Source organism: Artemia franciscana, chromosome 4 (assembly GCF_032884065.1).
Source record: "Artemia franciscana chromosome 4, ASM3288406v1, whole genome shotgun sequence".
Lineage (NCBI taxonomy): Eukaryota > Metazoa > Arthropoda > Branchiopoda > Anostraca > Artemiidae > Artemia > Artemia franciscana.
The window spans coordinates 9,169,276-9,189,761 of NC_088866.1; the positions used below are offsets into that span (position 1 = coordinate 9,169,276).

A 20,486-nucleotide genomic window follows, 5' to 3' on the forward strand; every position below is an offset into this window, starting at 1 on the left:
CTAAAAAAACTAAAAAAAGGCAAAAACTACAAAAAAAACTAAAAACTAATAAAAAAAAATAAAAAAGCTAAAAAACTAAAAAAACTAAAAAAACTAAAAAAAAGATAAAAAACTAAAAAAACTAAAAACTAAAAAAAAAGGAAAAAACTGAAAAATAAGCTAAAATAAAGGTAAAAACCAATAAAAAACTAAAAAAAAAAACTGAAAAAACTAAAAAAAGGCAAAAACTACAAAAAAAAACTAAAAACTAATAAAAAAAGTAAAAAAGCTAAAAAACTAAAAAAAACTAAAAAAACTAAAAAAAGGTAAAAAACTAAAAAAACTAAAAAATAAAAAAAAACTAAAAAAAAGGAAAAAACTGAAAAATAAGCTAAAATAAAGGTAAAAACCAATAAAAAACTAAAAAGAAAAAAAGGAAAAAACTAAAAAAAATTTTCATCTAAAAAACTAAAAAAAACTAAAAAAGGTAAAAACTAAAAGAACTAAAAAAGAAAAAAATAAATGACGAAACTCAAAGAGAAAGCGACCAGGACAAAAGGAATGTTCGATTAGCAATCAACAAAGCACCGGGACACAGGGAGTATAAATGACGACCAGGGCATAAGTAAAAAAAAAAAAACTATCTATATATATAAAAATAAGTTGTCTGTGGATCGTGGATCAGGTGACGTCACCTGAAAAAACTGGATCAGGTGACGTCAAAACTGAAAAAACTAAAAAAAGGCAAAAACTACAAAAAAAACTAAAAACTAATAAAAAAAAATACACCGGGATACAAATGACGACCGGGACACAGGGAATATAAATGACGACCGGGACACAGGGACACAACTACAACGGGGACACCGGGGGAAACAGGGGGATATAAATGACGACCGGGACAAAAAAACTAAAAAGAAAAAAAAAATAAAAACTAATAAAAAAACTAAAAAATCTAAAAATCTAAATAAGCTAAAAAAGAAAAAAAAGGAAAAAAATAAAGGAGAAAAACAAAACTAAAAAACGAATGTATATACAGACCGGGACACCGGGATACAAATGACGACCGGGACACAGGGAATATAAATGACGACCGGGACACAGGGACACAACTACAACGGGGACACCGGGGGAAACAGGGGGATGTAAATGACGACCGGGACACCGGGACAGGGAATGGTCGATTAGCAATCACCATCAACAAAGCTCAAGGGCAATCATTAGAATCATGAGGTATAGATCTGAATACAGATTGTTTTCCCATGGACCATTATATGTTGCATGTTCAAGAGTCGGTAAACCTGACAATCTATTTATATGCAAAGACAATGGGACAGCAAAGAATGTTGTATAAGTTTTACGTAGTTAAAACCATATATATATATATATATATATATATATATCTATAGACAATGGGACAGCAAAGAATGTTGTATAAGTTTTACGTAGTTAAAACCATATATATATATATATATATATATATATATATATATATATATATATATATATATATATATATATATATATATATATATATATATATATATATATATATATATATATATATATCTATATTCACAGGTGGGACATAGGGACACAACTACAATGGCGCGTAACTATTATGGCGCGTAACGACTTACGCGCGCGGGGGGGCTTGGGGGGGGCGCGAAGCGCCCCCACCAACTAGGTGTTGGAGTGGCGCGAAGCGCCACCCCAACAGCTAGTATATATATAAATATAAAATTTACACAAGAATGTGAACTTAAAAAAGTAAAAAGTTTTAAAAAAAAATTTAAAACAGCCCTAGTGTTACTTCTTCAACGAAGTTCAACCAGGACTCGTATATAAAGAGATAAAATACATTCAAAAGAAATAAAATAATTAAATACAACCTTTCAAAGCTAATCTTGCTCTTCTGGCAGCTAGCCTTAAAGGCCTTTTCGTAACATGTTTACTGCTAATGTCTATTCGTTTAGTAAACATTTTGTTAGATCATATCTAATTAAATTTATGTATAAAGAATTTAATAAATATTCCCCCAACTCCCTATTTAAAAAAATATTATGCTTTATTTTGAGTCTGATTTTAATTGATTTCCGAAAAACCTGTTTTTATGTCCAAATAACGAGATGAGATTTTTCAAACAGTATTGTGTGGCTGGGTTTGTCAAAAATATGGCTACCTAAAACAGAATCAAAGGAGTTATTAGAACTATTAGAAGTTAATGCTTTGTCTATGCCTTCGTTAAGATGGTATACACGTTTTCAGAATCTAGAAAAACGCCTACACTAGCATCAAGGAGCTTGCAGCCAAAAAAGCAAGATTAGCTTTGAAAGTTTGTGTTTAATTATTTTATTTCGTTTGAATGAATTTTTATTATCTCACATAACTTTATTTATGAGTCCTGGTTGAACTTCGGTGAAGTAATGATGCTATAATACGGTGAAGTAAGTATATATATATATATATATATATATATATATATATATATATATATATATATATATATATATATATATATATATATATATATATATATATATATATATATATATATATATATATATATATATATTAGCTGTAGGGGTGGCGCTTCGCGCCACCACCAAGCCCCCCCGCGCGCACAAGTCGTTACGCGCCATTGTAGTTGTGTCCCTGTGTCCCACCTGTGAATATAGATGGATATATATATATATATTTTTAACTACGTAAAACTTGCGAATGTACAACATTCTTGGCTGTCCCATTGTCTGTGCATATAAATAGAGTTTCAAGTTTACCGACTCTTGAACTTGCAACATATAATTGTCCATGGGAAAAACAATCTGTATTCAGATCTATACCTCATTATTCTAATGATTGCCCTTGAGCTTTGTTGATGGTGATTGCTAATCGAACATTCCCTGTGTCCCTGTCGTCATTTATATATCCCCATGTGCCCCCCGGCGTCCCCGTTGTTGTTGTTTCCTTGTGTCCCGGTCGTCGTTTGTGTCCCGGTGTCCCAGTCTGTAATTTCTCTTTGAGTGTCACGGTCGTCATTTATATTCCCTGTGTCCCGGTCGTCATTTTTGTCCCGGTCGTCATTTGTGTTCCGGTGTCCCGGTCTGTAATTTCTCTTTGAGTGTCCTGGTCGTCATTTATATTCCCTGTGTCCCGGTCGTCATTTGTGTCCCGGTGCTTAGTTGATGGTGATTGCTAATCGAACATTCCTTGTGTCCCGGTCGCTTTCTCTTTGAGTGTCCCGGTCGTCATTTGTGCCCCGATGTCCCGGTGTGTAATTTCGTCAATCAACAGACATGACGTCAGTCGACACACAAACATGACGTCAGTCGACACACAAACATGACGTCACTCGACACACACACAGACAACTTGATTCGCTTCTCCTTAGGAATATGTTAGGTTTCTTGGTTGTTATGTTGGCTGTTCTTTGGTTTTACGCTATGTATAGATGTCAGTTGCTCACTAGATCAGATCTTTTTCCCCTTTGGACGGCTTAAGGTATATTTACATCTTCTGATTATTTTTTTATTTCCTCTTGCGAATATAGCTTGTTTATTTGCTAAGCTGAGCAGAGTTTCAATATTTATATTAAAATGTGTCCATTCGCTCATGCTAGCAGTTTTTTTTTTAAATTTAACTCTAGTTTCTTTTTTTTTTATCTCCCGTCTGTTTTATGAAGATAATTATTGCATATTTTGTCCACACAGGCTCCCTAGAGTTTAATGGCTAACCATTTTTATTTATTTTGTTCCTCGGTTTTATTTCCTTAATAATGTAGTTCTTTTTCTTCTCCAAATACTATGCCAAAAGAAACCTACCTTTAGCACACAATTACTGTTGACCAACAAATTTCCAGGTTTAATATCCCGATGCAACACTCTCGCCGAATGTAAATATTTCAATCCACGAAGAATTTGGTAAAGAAAGACTTTTATGTGATCTGAGGATAGATGTTGTGGTGATACAATTATCTTGTGGAGATCGCTTTGCATTAGCTCAGTAATAACGTAGCTAAAAATAGAAGGTAATATTAAGAAATAAAAACAAAAAATCACGAAAATTCCATTGGTGCAAATGGAAATTACAAAATTACAAGAAAATTTGCTCAAATAAACAAGTCAAAAAAAGGAATAATCTCCTGAAAAGGCAACATTGCCCTCTTTGATGTACAGCACAAAGAGTATGCGTAACTTATGAGAGTGAAAACTGGGTCTAGCGTAAAAAAAAAAAAAAAAACAAACAGAAAAATAAAATCACCGACGCTATATAGCTTTTGCGGGACTTGGCATTTATTTCAAATTTCACCATTACATTTTGCTTTGAAACCGAAGCAAGGACCTAAGTAGTCAAGAAGCGTCGTTGATCCGATACAATATAATACCAAAATTGACATTTGCCTCTGAATCTAGGTGAAATTAACGGTCTCATCTTTCAATTCTATATTTTTGGTTCAACCTGCCTAAGACAACAGGCAAGCGTCCCTTGTTTACCTCTCATTCCAGGCAATCTAATGGTCCTATATCAATTTTAAATTCTTGGTCAACCTGTCTGAGACTCTTGGCAGGTGTGACTTGCTAAAAGAAAACAAACCGTGTATTGGTCCAATAAGAGAGACATCCGCATACTTCCGCCGTTTACCCAACCCAAATTAATCAAATACTTGGAAAACTACAGGTTCTATCACTATATTAGCTCTATGACTATCTATTTTGGTTCTACTGCCCTAGCAATGATGCATGGACGGATAATAGATGAGACATATCTTTTAACAAATGAACTAACCTCCTTTTTATACAATCCTAATAAGGGAGGGGGAATTAATGCCAAGTTTGCTAATCACTCAATTGGACTATATGTCTTGGCTTCTTCTACAATTAGCCATGACTTGATGCCCAAAACTCTTCCATTTTAATTCAAAAATCAACGGTAAGAAATGCCAAAATGTTAGATGGCAGTTGTAATTTTTTTTTCTTTTATACTAGCACCAGTTTCCACTCTTGCAAGTTGTCCACACTCTGTGGCAATGCTTATAGAAAAAATCAGGTTAATACGACAACCTAATGTTAGGTCAAAGCTTTATGTGACATGATTTGGAAAGGGTTCCCCTTCACAAATATACATGCTAATATAAATGCTTGTGCATATTCTTATGTCTGGTAAAGGCGATTTCCTCTTTTTCATAATTCAAAATGTTCAATTAATTCTCAGGAAATAGGGGCATGACAAAAACTAAGGAAACCAAACTGTAGATTTCGTTCTTCAGCTTCAGAGGCCCTACAACACCTCATATTCGGTGGTGTAAATATTCTCAAGTCAACACGATCAACTGAACATCAAGCTGCAACTGAGGGAGCATAGAAGGCTATTTCCTGAGATTATCCCCTTATTCAGCAGTTATAGTATAATTCAATATGGTAGACTCATCCCAAGTCTGGGCCTATTTCATTTTGGTTAAATCGAACTGGAAATATGAAGAAAATAGAAGAAACTGTAATTTCACAGAATTCATTTTAAGAAGGGGCAAAGAAGAAGAAGAAGAAGAAGAAGGGGGTCGAATTTCGCAGCTAGATAGCCTACTTGTTTTCAGAAGAACCCCTGGAAAAACAACAACAAATAAGCAATCTGTGATCTTTCCTCTGACAAAAATACGAAAATTCACAGCTTTAAATGGCGTTTGCAAGCTCTACAGTAGAGTTATCTGATATGCTGAATCTGACGGGGTAATTTTCATTAAGATTGTTTGACTTTTTGGGGGTGTTTCGACACTTTTTCAAAAATCAGGCATATTTTCTCAGGCTCGTAGCTTTTGATAGCATTAAACTTCATTAAATTTTTTTGGCATATTTGGAATCAGTATAAAAAGAACCTTCTTTGATGTATTAATAGTTATCAAAATTCTTTATGGACCGAGTCACTCTTATCTTTCAGTTATGAAATTGATGTATCATACACATAGATAACTATGTAATTAGATACATACACAAATATGTGTGGATCATTTACATATATAAGTATGTATGTTGTAAATACGAACGTTTACAATATCATAAATAAGAAGTAAGTATTAGAACTCAAGCATGGATATTTTAATGCAAAAAGAACTTATAGTTATGAGTACTTAAACCCACTTGTAAGGTAGCAACGACACCCTTGATATGTGCTGATTTATGAGCAGCATTCGTGGCAGTAATAGCATCTTTACTGCATAGGTAGTGCTAGTAGTCACGATTAAAATAAAAGAAAATTAGTGAGATGTAAAACTTGAATTTACTAAACCTGAATACAGCTTTTCTTTTAGTTTTTCTACGTATGCCTATGTTAAACAAAAGGGCAATATTGTTTCCTTATCTACTCCTAATTTTTTTTTTTATATTATTAGTTTTCCACGATAGACAGCAACGAAAAGATAACAAAATTAAACAATCTATTTAGAGGGAAAGATGCTACCTTCATCTTCCCGCCACAAACAACGTAAATATGAAAAAATCAACTCATGCAGGTTTTCATTGCTATAGAAATGGGTTCCCCGGATAACAGCAGTTCCTAAAGCCCACACTTTGTTTTAGTATCCTAAATCTTTTTTTGTGAATACACACAATTCAATTCATAAATAATACTAAATATTAGAAATCTTCTAAGCTTTTGAAAAGTCTACATCGATGAATGCTTTTCAATTACAACAGTCGAGAAGCCATTAAGCACGTTTAAAGTTTTGGTTCTTGTACAAAACAATATTTTGAAAAGATGACATTTCTAAACGTTGTGAAATGGAGTATTAATACCCCCCCCCCCCCCCCCAAAAAAAAGATTTCTTAATGTAGCTCCATTACAAGGAACGCAAAAGTGAAAGAAATACTCACATTTCCTGAAAGTAATCAACATGCGGGGGTTGAAGAACATCTAAAGCAGACAATACCTGCAAAAAAAAGTTTAACTCATTACTTATATATGAAATCCGAGTAAAATATTCATCAGCTAAAGGTATAAAAAAAATAAAAAAAAGAGTATACTCTTTTGTGAGGACAGTAGACAAAAAAAAGCCTCCTGTCCCCAAACACAAAACGTTCCCTTATCCCACCCCGTCCCTATAAAAATCATGAAAGTTTTGGCACGAAACCCCCCTCCCCTCCCCCACCCTCAACTGAGACGAAAAATTTATACTTTGTTATGACGACTGGTAACCACCTGATTCCCATTATATAAAGTACCCTTGAAAAATCCTGGCTTCACCAACCCTACCTCCCATAATTGACTAGGTGTATGTTTGAGGTGGGACAAATTGCAGCCAAAATGTTATTTCCACTAAAATTTTCTGAAACAAAAATTTCTGAAGAACATCATTATAAGATCCCGAGAAAACCCGAAACCAGACAATTCCCTAAAATCACGTACAAAAGCTCAAATTTTAGCCCAAATGCAAATAAATATTTTTGCTTTGAATATGTTCTTAAGGATATTAAACTATGTATTCGGACCTGCTTCACAAAACCCCCCCGCAAAAACAGCAAAATTTGCTTTTCTTAATAAATGCTTTGAAACATCATTTATTGCTTATCTTACCGGCTGAATTACACAAAATCTAGGTGCAAAAGACCTTGCAACTTTAAATTCACTTAAGCTAGCGAAAATTGGGCGAAAAGTTCGTAAAATGTTTTCTTAAACATTTTAAACATCGTAAATGTAAAAACTCGATGGAAATGACACCAAGCAGCTGAAGGTTTTGTGGAAGTTTTTCAGGGCTGACAGAAGATGTCGACGTTGACAGTTTGCGAACGAAAATCCATTGCCGTAGGGAAACGAGCTTTTCATCCTTTTTAGTATTATAAAGGCTGAGCAGTACCTGCTAACCAGATTTAACCAGTTCGTCTGCAAACACAGTGTCTTGACTGAACACTGTAGCATCTTCATAAAAACGCTTGTCGCGTTTCGCAAGCGTGAGCCCAGCCTACTTACCAAAACAGTGCGCTCTTGACGTAGTGACCAGTGAAACTAATAAACGAGCATTACTGTCGACAGCTAAGATTTCTGGTGTATTAAGAAAAGAGGCCTTTACAATGAGAAAGTCTGCATCACCGGAGACACGATGAAGTTTAATTCCATTCTTTTCGAGACGTAGCATAAGCAGCAAGATGAACATCTGCTTGGTGCCTTGTCACTATGAAATTCTTCCTTCTTAACCGAAAACGGCATAGAGGGTGTAAAGTGGATCTTACGGCAAGGCATCCCTATTGTTCTTTTTCGATGAGTCGAGTCTCTGGTCAAATGTCCACAGTTGTATCCCTCGAAAACAACATATGCAGTTCTCAATAATGATTCAAGTAAGTCGCATAGTTGTCAGAGATAGCCACATAAAATAACTCTACTTACTATGGTGTCTTGTGCAGCAGCCACCGTTCATCGATAACGTAGGGGTGATTAGTTTTATTTTTGGGCTATAATTTGGACTTATAAGTTAAATTTTGAGGGATATTCCTGTTTTGAATTGTTGCAGAGTTTTACCAAGTTATTCTTCAGATTTTCATGAGCATTTTAGTGTAAAACTCATTGTTTTATTTGCTCCATATTTGATCATCAAGGGCGTATCCAGGATTTCTCCGGAGGGGGGGAGGGTTACAAAAAAAACATAAAAAAACAAGCCGTCGATATATCGTCAACCGATATATCGATTTATCGTTAACCAACGGTAAATCGCCGATTCAATTTGGAGAAAAACTTACTAGAAAACGTCAACTGCAAACAAAATAAAACTGAAGAGTCAATAGAGAGATTATTATTATATGGTAAATTGAAGCTTATTTAAAATAAGCTCAAGAACAAATTTCTCGTTGCCGGTCTGAAGCTACCACAAAAAAAAAATTTGGTGCGAACTCGAAACATTTTCTCGTGAAATATCGCGACATTTTGCTTGCATTCAAATTTAATAATAATCGCATTAAACAAAAATCGCAGCAGTGAGAGCCCCAGATAAAACGTGCATAAATCGGAAAACAATCGGAAAAAGTCAGAAAAACAAATTTTTTTTTCTCTCAAAGATTGCACTGTATGTATGCATTTTAGAACAGAAATGACGAATTTCCCATATTTAGACAGGAAGTCCTTTAAACTTGCTAGAAGACCGTAACTAAATTAGAAAGACGTAAAGTTATTTCCAGTGAAAATTTTCTTTAGTAGTTGTGTATGGAAGAAACGCGGATTTACTATTCTTGGAAAGTTTGTGCAAGTTTTATTTTGACTCAGTAAGAAAAAGAAAAAAAAAAAAAAAAAAAAAAATTAGCAGCCAGAGTAGCAGCGACTATTTTGCAATGGCAATAAAACTGTTGCTGTACATGGAAGTAAAAAAAAAATAAAAAAAAAATACAAATTTGCCCCATTTGGATGTCAGATTAAGAAGAAAAATCTAATAAGTTCAAAATCGTATAAAGCGATAAGGCCTATATTGCCAAAAATGTCATACATTTTGGACGAACATTGCATCAAGATTATAAAATAAAATGAAAAGTCCAGAGATTACACAACAAGAATATAAATCTACTAATAAGCACACCAAAGAATAGATCCTAAGAAGATAAACAGTGAAAGTTCTTAAGCCAAAATGGCCAATTATGACAAAAGAAAAAAAACAACAAAGAGAGGTAAAACTCAATGAACAGACAGCAAACGAGACTGCGACCAGTAGAGAGAAAAGATAGAAGACTAAAAACAACGCGGATATTTCGCCTGTATGCAAACTAGGCGTCCTCAGCACAAGAGAAACAAAGATAAAAAGAAAAAAACACTAAATTAAAAACAAATAAAACCACCACCAATATTAATAAACACAATTATCGCAACTGATCCACACAGGGAAAAGGTGCTATTAGAGTTACTTCAATGAGAACATCAAAGCAACTCATTTTTTATTGTTTTAAAATGTAGAACTGTGACAGAGTAAAACTTTAGCGTAGAGCAGGGCGTTCGTTTTTTAATGTCGCTCCTTACTTTTAGTTAAAAAAACTTCTTTTTTAAATTTAATTTCTGAACTTTTTGAATGAACTTGACCTTGATCTCTGAACTTGAACTAATTTCTGAACTTTGATTTTGGCTCATCGTACATGAATAATTAAAACGAAATCTTGCATATTAATTTTTGCTTTTTTTGGCGAAATGGCTTTCTCAAAGTTTTGATCGGACAATTTTGAGGGAAAGAAGGGGCGGGGAGAGGGGTCTAGTTGCCCTCCAATTTTCGGTTACTTAAAAAAGACTGCTAGAACTTTTAATTTTATTTACGGACGTTTTTATTAGCAATAAATATACGTAACTTACAAATCAATTTCCGAAATGAACTTCTATATTCGTATATTTTTACTACGTACATAAGGGAGGTTCGCCCCTTCGTCAATACCTCACTCTTTACACTAAAGCTCAAATTTTTAAGAATGACCCCTGAATCACAAAGGCTGTCTAATTAGAATAAATAGCTCTTTTGAAACTACTAAAAAATAATTTAGCGTAAAGATCGAGGTATTGAGGAGGGGACGAAGCCCCTAATATACATAGCAGTTTCTGTTCGTTTTAAGTTTTAATGCTGCTCCTTACTTTCAGTTGAAAAAACTTGTTTTTTATTGAATTTATCATGGTTTCTTTTTAATTTTTGCTGGAAAATTCAGCACCCCCTTCATGGAAATTATCTTCCCCCATGATAAATTCCTCCGTGTAAACATCCTCCCACATAGCCCCGACCCCAAATCCCCCCACTAGAAAAATGTCCCCTAAAAACGTCTGTATACTTCCCAATAACCAATACTATATGTAAACAATTCCGAAATGCGTATCCAAATTCCGTTATTTAGAGTTTCGGTTACTATTGATCTAGGTCACTCCTTACTTACAGTTCGCTACCATGAACTATTTGATTGGGCGAGAATTCCTTGCCAAGCTACAGATTTTACATATAGGACAGATATACTACTTCTTTAGCACATACCTATACAGGGCAGGACAAACAAATAGCATTTTCAAAACAAAAAACAAAACTTACATTTTCATGCTTAAAGAAGCAGAGCATTTTAAGCTCTCGAAAGACCCGTTTGGATGAGACCAAAGACTGAAAGACGTTTGGCATTTTTTTTAAGGCAACTCTTTTTCCGTTTCGAGGATCTGTTACCGACCTGAAATAAAGGCATAGAGCTCATTATTGGTAATACACGAGTGGCAAACTTGAATAGTCAACACTTAAAGTCAAAATGGAATTTTAACAGATAATGCCAAAGGTTCCAATAGTAGCACTGTGAAAAAAAACAACAAACAATCCAAAAACAAGTTGTTAAAAATAGAGCTAAAAACAAAAAACAAATAGAGCTAAGAGCTCATATGGCATGAGCTCTAGGAAAATTCTAACAATCAAAATATTGATTTAAAAGAAAAATCAGAGGCTTAATGCCGGTCGAGATTTAAAATAAGAGCTCTGAGACACGAGGTCCTTCTAAATATCAAAATTCATTAAGATCCGATCACCCACTCGTAAGCTAAAATCCCTATTTTTTCTAATTTCTCCTCTCCCTTCAGCGCCCCAGATGGTCGAATTGGGAAGAGGACTTTATCAATTTGTGCAGGTCCCTGACACGCCTTACACTTTTCATCGTCCTAGCACACCCAGAAGAACCAAACTCGCCAAAGCACTGGATCCCCCTCCTAACTTCCCCGAAAAGAGCGGATCCAGTCCGGTTATGTCAATCACGTATCTACGACATTTGCTTACTCTACCCACGAAGTTTCATCCCGATCTCTGCACTCTAAGCGTTTTCCAAGATTTCCCCCCCCCCTCCATCTCACCCCAATGTCACCAGATCTGGTCAGATTTTAAAATAAGAGCTCTGAGACATAAGTTCCTTCTAAATATCAAATTTCATTAAGATCCGGTCACCCGTTCTTATGTCAAAAATACCTCAATATTTCTAATTTTTCCGAAATAACGCTCCATTCCCCTCTTCAACCCCCCCCCAAGAGAGCGGATCCGTTTCAATTATGTCAATCACGTATCTAGAACTTGCGCTTATTCTTCCCATCATGTTTCATCCCGATCTCTCCACTCTAAGCGCCAAGATTTCCGGTTTCCATATGTCCGCAGATCCACTTCGAATTGAAAGTGGAGCATCTGAAACATAAAATCTTTCTATATATCAAGTTTCATTAAGATCCGATCACCCATTCGTAAGATAAAGATACCTCAATTTTCACGTTTTCCAGGATTTCCGTTTTCTCGCTCCAACTCCCCCCAATGTCACCGTGTCTGGTCAGGATTTAGAATAAGAGCTCTGAAGCACAAAATCCTTCTAAACATCAAATTTCATTAAGACCTGATCCCTCGTTCGTAAGCTATAAATACCTCATTTTTTCTAGTTTTTCCGAATTAGCCTCCCCCAACTCCCCCAAGAGAGCGGATCCGGTCCAATTATGTCAGCCACGTATCTTGAACTTGTGCTTATTCTTCCCACCAAGTTTCATCTTGATCTCTTTACTCTAAGCCATTTCCAAGATTTCCAGTTCCCCCCACCCCAACTCCCCAAATGACACTGGATCCGGTCGGGATTTAAAATAAGAGACGTGAGTTACGAGGTCCTTCTAAATATGAAATTTCATTAAGATCCGATCACCCCTTCGTAAGTTAAAAATACGTAATTATCTCTAATTTTTCATAATTAACCCTCCCCCCAACTCCCCCAAAGAGATCGGATCCATTCCGGTTATGTAAATCACGTATCTAGGACTTGTGCTTTATTTTCCCAATGTTTCATCCCGATTCCTCCATTCTAAGCGTTTTCCAAGAATATAGGTTTCCCCCTCCAACTCCCCCCAACATCACCGGATCCGGTCGGGATTTAAAATAAGAGCTCTGAGATACGATATCCTTCTAAATATCAAACCTCATTAAGGTCCGATCACCCGTTCGTAAGTTAAAAATACCTATTTTTTCTAATTTTTCCGAATTAACCGTTCCCCTCCCTCCCTCCCATGGTCGAATCGGGGAAACGATTATTTCTAATTTAATCTGGTCTGGTCTCTGACAGACCCGCGAAATTTCATCGTCCTAGCTTATCTGGAAGTGCCCAAACTAGCAAAACGGGACAGACAGACCAACCGACAGACCGACAGGATTTGCGATTGCTATATGTCACTTGGTTAATACCAAGTGCCATAAAAAAAACATTAGTGATATAAATATTAATGATGGAGACCGCCGTATAGCTCAGTCGACGCACCAGTTTTCTAAAAATGTCTTGCAATACTCACCCAATTCACCTCTCTTTGTGCAATTTTTGACTTGACCAGCAATTAAAGCAATTCAAGAGAGAGAGTGAAGAAAGAAGGAGAGGAACAAAGGAGAGAGAAAGAAAGAAAGAAAGAAAGAAAGAAAGAGAGAGAGAGAGAGAGAGAGAGAGAGAGAGAGAGAGAGAGAGAGAGAGAGAGAGAGAGAGAGAGAGAGAGAGAGAGAGAGAGAGAGAGAGAGAGAGAGAGCAAAGGAGATGAGAGAGGAGAAAAAAGGAAGAAAAAAAGAGAGCAGCAATCTTTTTAAATATGCAAATATTTGGATTCTAAAGCTGGAACTACTACCCAAAATTTAGTATATATAAAGAAATTTACCAAACGACTCCAAAGGCTCCATATCCAATAGGTCGGTCTGGTATCGCTTCCTGGGTCCCTGTAACTGAAGAGCTAGTTTGTGGTAAGTTTGCAGATGTATAGTTACTAGTTTGATGCTGGACAACTGCATTCTGAGCTGGAATGTGACCATTTAATCTGAAATTCAATATTTGGCTCAAATAAAAATAAAAGGCCAATCACACCAAAATCAAAAGGAAGACATGAGGGTGCACAGGGTACATTGTAAATGGACACATTCTTGGATTGACACTTCAGTTCAGTAAACTATTTGAAATGAAAAAACACATATTTTTGAAACATAGTGAATCAGTTACTAATAAATGAAACAAAGCTCCCTTCCAATCCTATGAATTTGAATCTGCATTCAAATTCTATGAATTTGAATGACTTTTGTTGGGAAGCAATACTTCTTTACCTCCCATTAGCAGGTTAAATAGTACACTTTAAATATACTTACAACTACCATAGCAATTATAGACAGTTAAAATATAGCAGTGGATTAGAATATGTCCCCATGTAAGGCAGATTAGAGGGTCTAGGAGCCCGCCCCTCTCCCCAAAATGAAATGTTTTTAAGGAGCCAACTAGTGATAATTTGAAAGTGATATGGAAAATCAGCTATATAAAGATATAAAGAAATTAGTAAAATATAGACACAAGGCGTTGAAAACTAACCAAAAAAAAATAAAATAAATAATAATACAGCAGTGACTAAAAAAAGTAAAGGAAAGAGGGGAGGGGGAAGTTCTTTAACGTTTTGATTATATAGAGCAGAAACTTTCTTCTATGTCTTTTTCTCGGATTTTGAGAGGCAGAACAAGGGAGGCAAGGTCTGGGGGGGAGAGGGTAAGCGAATTACTCCAAGAGTGAGTATATAAATTAGAGGAACTTTCTGAAACAGTGTAATTTAGGACACAAACTATTTAAGGGATTTGCAGAGGGAGAATTCGACATCGCATGTGACATCACTAACATGGCGATTCCATCCCGATAATTTCAAAGAGCTTACTGGCCCTTTAGGAGGATAGGGCGAGTGAACAAAGGGAGAGTTTAAGAAAGTTAATTGTTAAAATCGTAGATTTTGAAGGATTGATTGTTCTATCAGGGGCGTAATTTGCTATGCGGCAGAGGGTATAACAGCCCTTGCCAGACCTCAGTTTTCACCAAGACCCCAATTACTCCTCCCCAGCTGAAGTTTAGTTTCTCCAATAATATTTTTCAAAAATAAGATAAGCCTGAGTAATTCAAGTATCCACAGAAACGGGTCAGTTTTTTTTAGTGCATCTTTACCTTTTTTATTATAATATGGATCATTTTTTAGTTTACTCTGTCCTTTTCACTTGATTTAGAAAAATTGGCTCCAATTTTGCCCCCCCCCCCAGGATCTTAATTGCGCCATTTGCTGGGGTATGGATTCAGCAATTCACTAAGAATGTTGTTGCAAACTATGAACTGGACGACCTCTAAATCCCTTTGAATCAAAACACTTGACAAATACCTTACCGGAGCATGCTTTAAAAATGAGTGCAGCACATTTACAAAAAAAAGTGAATTGTCTAAAGAATGATCGTATTGAATGCATACAACCGTGATAAAAAAAAAAAAAAAACCATGCAGAAGTCGAACATAAGAAACTTTAATTGGCTGCATTTTAAATTTGTAAAGCGCGTCTCTAAGACGGTTAGATCATCAAAAATTGAATCTATACAAAAAATCAACAGAGAGGTTGTTAATCACAAGGAACAAAATTAGGCTGACAGTTTTCCTGAGACACATAATTGCAAATTGGGAAACGACTAGAATGTATGCCTAGGTTTAAAACTACTTGTGTTCTATCAGAGAGGAAAAACAGAATTAATCTAATTGAAGCGGGGACAATTTGATAACTATTTAAGTGTATTTCTACCAATGCATTGTGGTTAACTAAATTAGTAGCTTTGTAAGACCATTGCTGTAAGACTGAGCCAGGTATTAGGAAGTTTATTACATACTATGCTTCTAAGGCGAGCAAGGTGGTGGGTAAAATATAAGTTTATGAATAGGCAAAATATTCAGAATTATCTTTTCTTTCACCTACTCAGGTTAAGAGCTTCAAAAAAAAAAAAAAAAAAAAAAAAAAAAAAAAAAAAAAAAAAAAAAAAAATGGGAAAAAAACTGTGGTAATGGGTTGGCCACCATCAAAATCTTGCTCATTACCTTTTTTTTCCAAAAATTTGGGAACTTACTAAAAGAGGCCATTTTATAAAAATTAAACATAAAGATTTTGATATTTATAAATTGGCAAAGGCTTTAATTAGTTTTGTTGGAATGTATGGTGGACGAGTGCTCCACTTCTTTATGGTGTTAATTTTACTCTCCGCGTTTGAGAACAAAACATCAGGAAAACTGAGAGACACCACATCATCAGAAAAATCTAGAGAGAAAGGAGGGAGGCTCTTTACTATTGAGAAAAAGTATTTGTTGAAGTTACAAGCAGTTCCTAAGGTTTCTTATTCAAGATGGAAATTTTTGTTCAAGTTCAAATCATTGTTATTAACAATCACAAATAATTAAACAAATAAAAAAATAAAAACACTTTTGTGCAGGAGAAAAACCAAAAGAAATAACGATAATGAAAAAAAGAACGATTTTAACTACATTATATCATTGTTTTAGCTTAGAAGTATACAAACCCTTGACTAAGCAAATTTATGTATAAAAGAGAGAGAGAGAGAGAGAGAGAGAGAGAGAGAGAGAGAGAGAGAGAGAGAGAGAGAGAGAGAGAGAGAGAGAGAGAGAGAGAGAGAGAGAGAAATAAAGGGAAAAAGGTTACCTTTGATAATAATTTGTAGATGGGTTCAGCATATGTGGTTGACCTTGCATGGCAGCAAGGAATGACTGCATATTCTGAGCATGAGGGGTCCCTTGGTAGGCAATCCCCATTCCAGATGTCATCGACATTGCTTGCTGCATTTGAGCTATTGCTGATACTACTATTTATTTCTCCATCAACTTTTTGACAATGGCAAAATTCTGAAAAGACAAAGATTATTTTGAGGTATCTCTTTCATGAAAGACTGAAATGCCAAGATTTATCTTTCCCTATAGCAGTTTGATAGATTTTTTTTTGTAATTTTAAGCTTAGACACCCCCCCTAAAAAAAAAAGAAAATCATGCATGCTTACACTAAATACATAGCAAATCTATCTCACTAAGCCAAGAAGGTAATAACTAAGTTCATTATTCAGAACAAACACAAGTTTCTTCTCCTTTCAAAGGGTCAGAACTGGCTTTATGGTAGTATATACTGGATAGAATATATATATATATATATATATATATATATATATATATATATATATATATATATATATATATATATATATATATATATATATATCTATATATATAAAAATAAGTTGTCTGTGTGTGTCTGTCGAGTGACGTCATGTTTGTGTGTCGACTGACGTCATGTTTTCGACTGACGAAATTACAGATCGGGACATCGGGACACAAATGACGACCGGGACACCGGCACATAGGGAATATAAATGACTACCGGGACACTCAAAGAGAAAGCGACCGGGACACAAGGAATGTTCAATTAGCAATCACCATCAACAAAGCACCGGGACACAAATGACGACCGGGACACAGGGAGTATAAATGACGACCAGGACATAAGTAAAAAAAACTTAAAAAAACTAAAAAAAAGTAAAAACTACAAAAAAACTACAAAAAAAACTAAAAACTAATAAAAAACTAAAAAAGCTAAAAAACTAAAAAAACTAAAAAAGAAAAAAAATAAAAAAAGGAAAAAAAATGAAAAATAAAGGAGAAAAACAAAACTAAAAAAAAGTAAAAAAAAAACTAAAAAGAAAAAAGAAAACAACTAAAAAAAACTAAAAAAAGAAAAAACCAAAAAAAAACTAAAAAGAAAAAAAGGGGAAAAATACAAAAATTTATTTCATCATATACCATTTCAAAAACGAATGTATATACAGACCGGGACACCGGGATACAAATGACGACCGGGACACAGGGAATATAAATGACGACCGGGACACAGGGACACAACTACAACGGGGACGCCGGGGGCACAGGGGGATGTATAAATGACGACGGGGACACAGGGAATGTTCGATTAGCAATCACCATCAACAAAGCTCAAGGGCAATCATTAGAATCATGAGGTATAACTAAAAAAAACTAAAAAAAGGTAAAAAACTAAAAACTAAAAAAGACCAATTCAAAAACGAATGTATATACAGACCGGGACACCGGGACACAAATGACGACCGGAACACCAGGACACAAGGAATATAAATGACGCCCGGGACACTCAAAGAGAAATCACAGACAGGGACACCGGGACACAAATGACGGCCGGGACACAGGGAATAGGGAATATAAATGACGACCGGGACACAGGGACACAACTACAACGGGGACGCCGGGGGGCACAGGGGGATATATAAATGACGACGGGAATGGTCGATTAGCAATCACCATCAACAAAGCTCAAGGGCAATCATTAGAATCATGAGATATAGATCTGAATACGGATTGTTTTCCCATGGACCATTATATGTTGCATGTTAAAGAGTCGGTAAACCTGACAATCTATTTATATGCACAGACAATGGGACAGCAAAGAATGTTGTATATTCGCAAGTTTTACGTAGTTAAAAACATATATATATATATATATATATATATATATATATATATATATATATATATATATATATATCTATATTCACAGGTGGGACATAGGGACACAACTACAATGGCGCGTAACTAATATGGCGCGTAACGACTTACGCGCGCGGGGGGGGCTTGGGGGGGGCGAAGCACCCCCACCAACTAGGTGTTGGGGTGGCGCGAAGCGCCACCCCAAAAGCTAGTATATATATAAAAATAAGTTGTTTGTGTGTTATGTCTGTTACACTTTGTCTGTTACGCCAGATTATATCTTCTATATATACAAAAATAAGTTGTATATATTTTTGTGTTGAGGGTTTAAATGTAAAAACTGGGAATTGCATAAATATTTCGAAACATTTTGACAATAGATTAATGTAATTTGAAAACCTTAAAAAGATGCTTAAAATTTGAGGTTTATTATAAACTGTTGAGCTTTAGCAAGCTTGGCACGTGAATATTTTTCCAACTGTCAATGTTATAGAATGTTACCAAAAAGCAAAACCAGGCTTGCGGTTCAAAGAGAAAGGGCCAGATTAGGAATGTGCAATTTACGTCAACGAAGGCGTGTCGAGGAACTACCAGAGCAACGCGAAACCAGACTTGCTGCTGAAAGAGAAAGTAAAAAAAGAAGGCGTGTCGAGGAATCACAAGAGCAACGTGAAAACAGGCTTGCGGCTTCAAGAGATAATGCTAGATTAGGAATGTGCAATTTACGTCAACGAAGGCGTGTCGAGGAACTACCAGAGCAACGCGAAACCAGACTTGCTGCTAAAAGAGAAAGTGAAAAAAGAAGGCGTGTCGAGGAATCACAAGAGCAACGTGAAAACAGGCTTGCGGCTTCAAGAGATAATGCCAAAAGAAAGCGTGCCGAGGAATCACAAGAGCAACGTGAAAATTATCGCATGGCATTCAGGTACAGCCCAGTCGATGATTATAGTAGATGTGTTCAAATCGGGACTATGTCTAAAATTTGTCCCTACTGCAAGGCCTTGAAATTTAATGGTGAAACAATGGGAATGTGTTGCGCCTCAGGAAAAGTTAAACTTCCTCTACTGGCTGCACCCCCAGAGCCATTGAAGACTTTGCTTACTGGAACTACGTCAGAATCTAAGCGTTTTTTATCAAACATCAGAAAATATAACTCATGTTTCCAAATGAAGTCGTTTGGTGCCCAAATCGAAAATCCAGATCAATTTATACCTACTTTCAAAGTAAAAGGGCAAATTTATCATAGAGCAGGGTCCCTTCTACCATTCTCAGGCGAGAATCATAAATTTTTACAATTGTACTTCATCAGTGATAGAAATTATGAATTGAATACACGTTGCGAAATTTCTCCCAACGCTGAAAGGACAATCGTTTCCCAATTGCAACATCTTTTCCACGAAAATAATAATTTAGTGCGCCTGTTCAAAACAGCCATCGATTTGATGCCTACTGATACGCATAAAATTGTTATTTCCGCTGACAAAACGCCTCCTGGCCAACATGTGCGTAGATACAATGCTCCAACTATCAACGAAGTGGCAATTGTTATGGTCGGTGATCAGTTTTTACCTCGAGATATTATTCTTCATAAGCAAAACGCTCAGTTGGTAAGAATCGCTGAAACTCATCGATGCTATGATGCCCTACAATATCCTATCATTTTTTGGGATGGAGCCGACGGCTATCACCTTAATATTAAATTGATGAATCCAGCCACTAACAAAGAAATGAATAAGAAATGCAGTGCAATGCATTATTATTCCTATAGACTAATGATTCGGCAGGATGAAGACAATTATATTTTAAAATGCCGTCAATTGTTTCACCAATACGTCGTTGATATGTATGCAAAAATTGAATCAGAACGTTTGCTATATATCCGTCTGAATCAGACCAAGCTCCGCTCTGAACAATATATTCATTTGCGAGATGCAGTTGTAAATGAGATAATACCACAAACGTTGGAAGATTAACGATTTTACCTTTGTCATATGCTGGCAGTCCCCATCATATGCATGAATATGCTCAAGATGCTATTGCGTATGTTCGTCTCTATGGTCGTCCAGATTTATTTATTACATTTACATGTAATCAATCCTGGGACGAGATACAGCAGTTTTTACTTCAAGGACAATCGGCGGTTCATAGACATGACATTATGGCCCGTGTCTTCCGGCAAAAGTTGAAATC

General features: G+C 35.7%; 1 protein-coding gene across 2 annotated transcripts in view; it reads right to left on the reverse strand.

Annotated features, from left to right (window-relative positions):
* Positions 1-20,486, reverse strand: part of LOC136025957 (serine/threonine-protein kinase NLK-like) — a 94,193-nt gene that overhangs the window by 38,644 nt on the left and 35,063 nt on the right. For both annotated transcript variants that reach the window (XM_065702067.1, XM_065702066.1), the window contains exons 2-6: positions 16,435-16,634; positions 13,603-13,758; positions 11,000-11,129; positions 6,843-6,898; positions 3,801-3,993 (exon numbers count right to left, since the gene is read on the reverse strand). In XM_065702067.1, coding sequence (XP_065558139.1) covers positions 3,801-3,993; positions 6,843-6,898; positions 11,000-11,129; positions 13,603-13,758; positions 16,435-16,574 — 675 coding nt within the window. In that variant the 5' untranslated portion in view covers positions 16,575-16,634. The remainder of the gene's footprint in view (positions 1-3,800; positions 3,994-6,842; positions 6,899-10,999; positions 11,130-13,602; positions 13,759-16,434; positions 16,635-20,486) is intronic.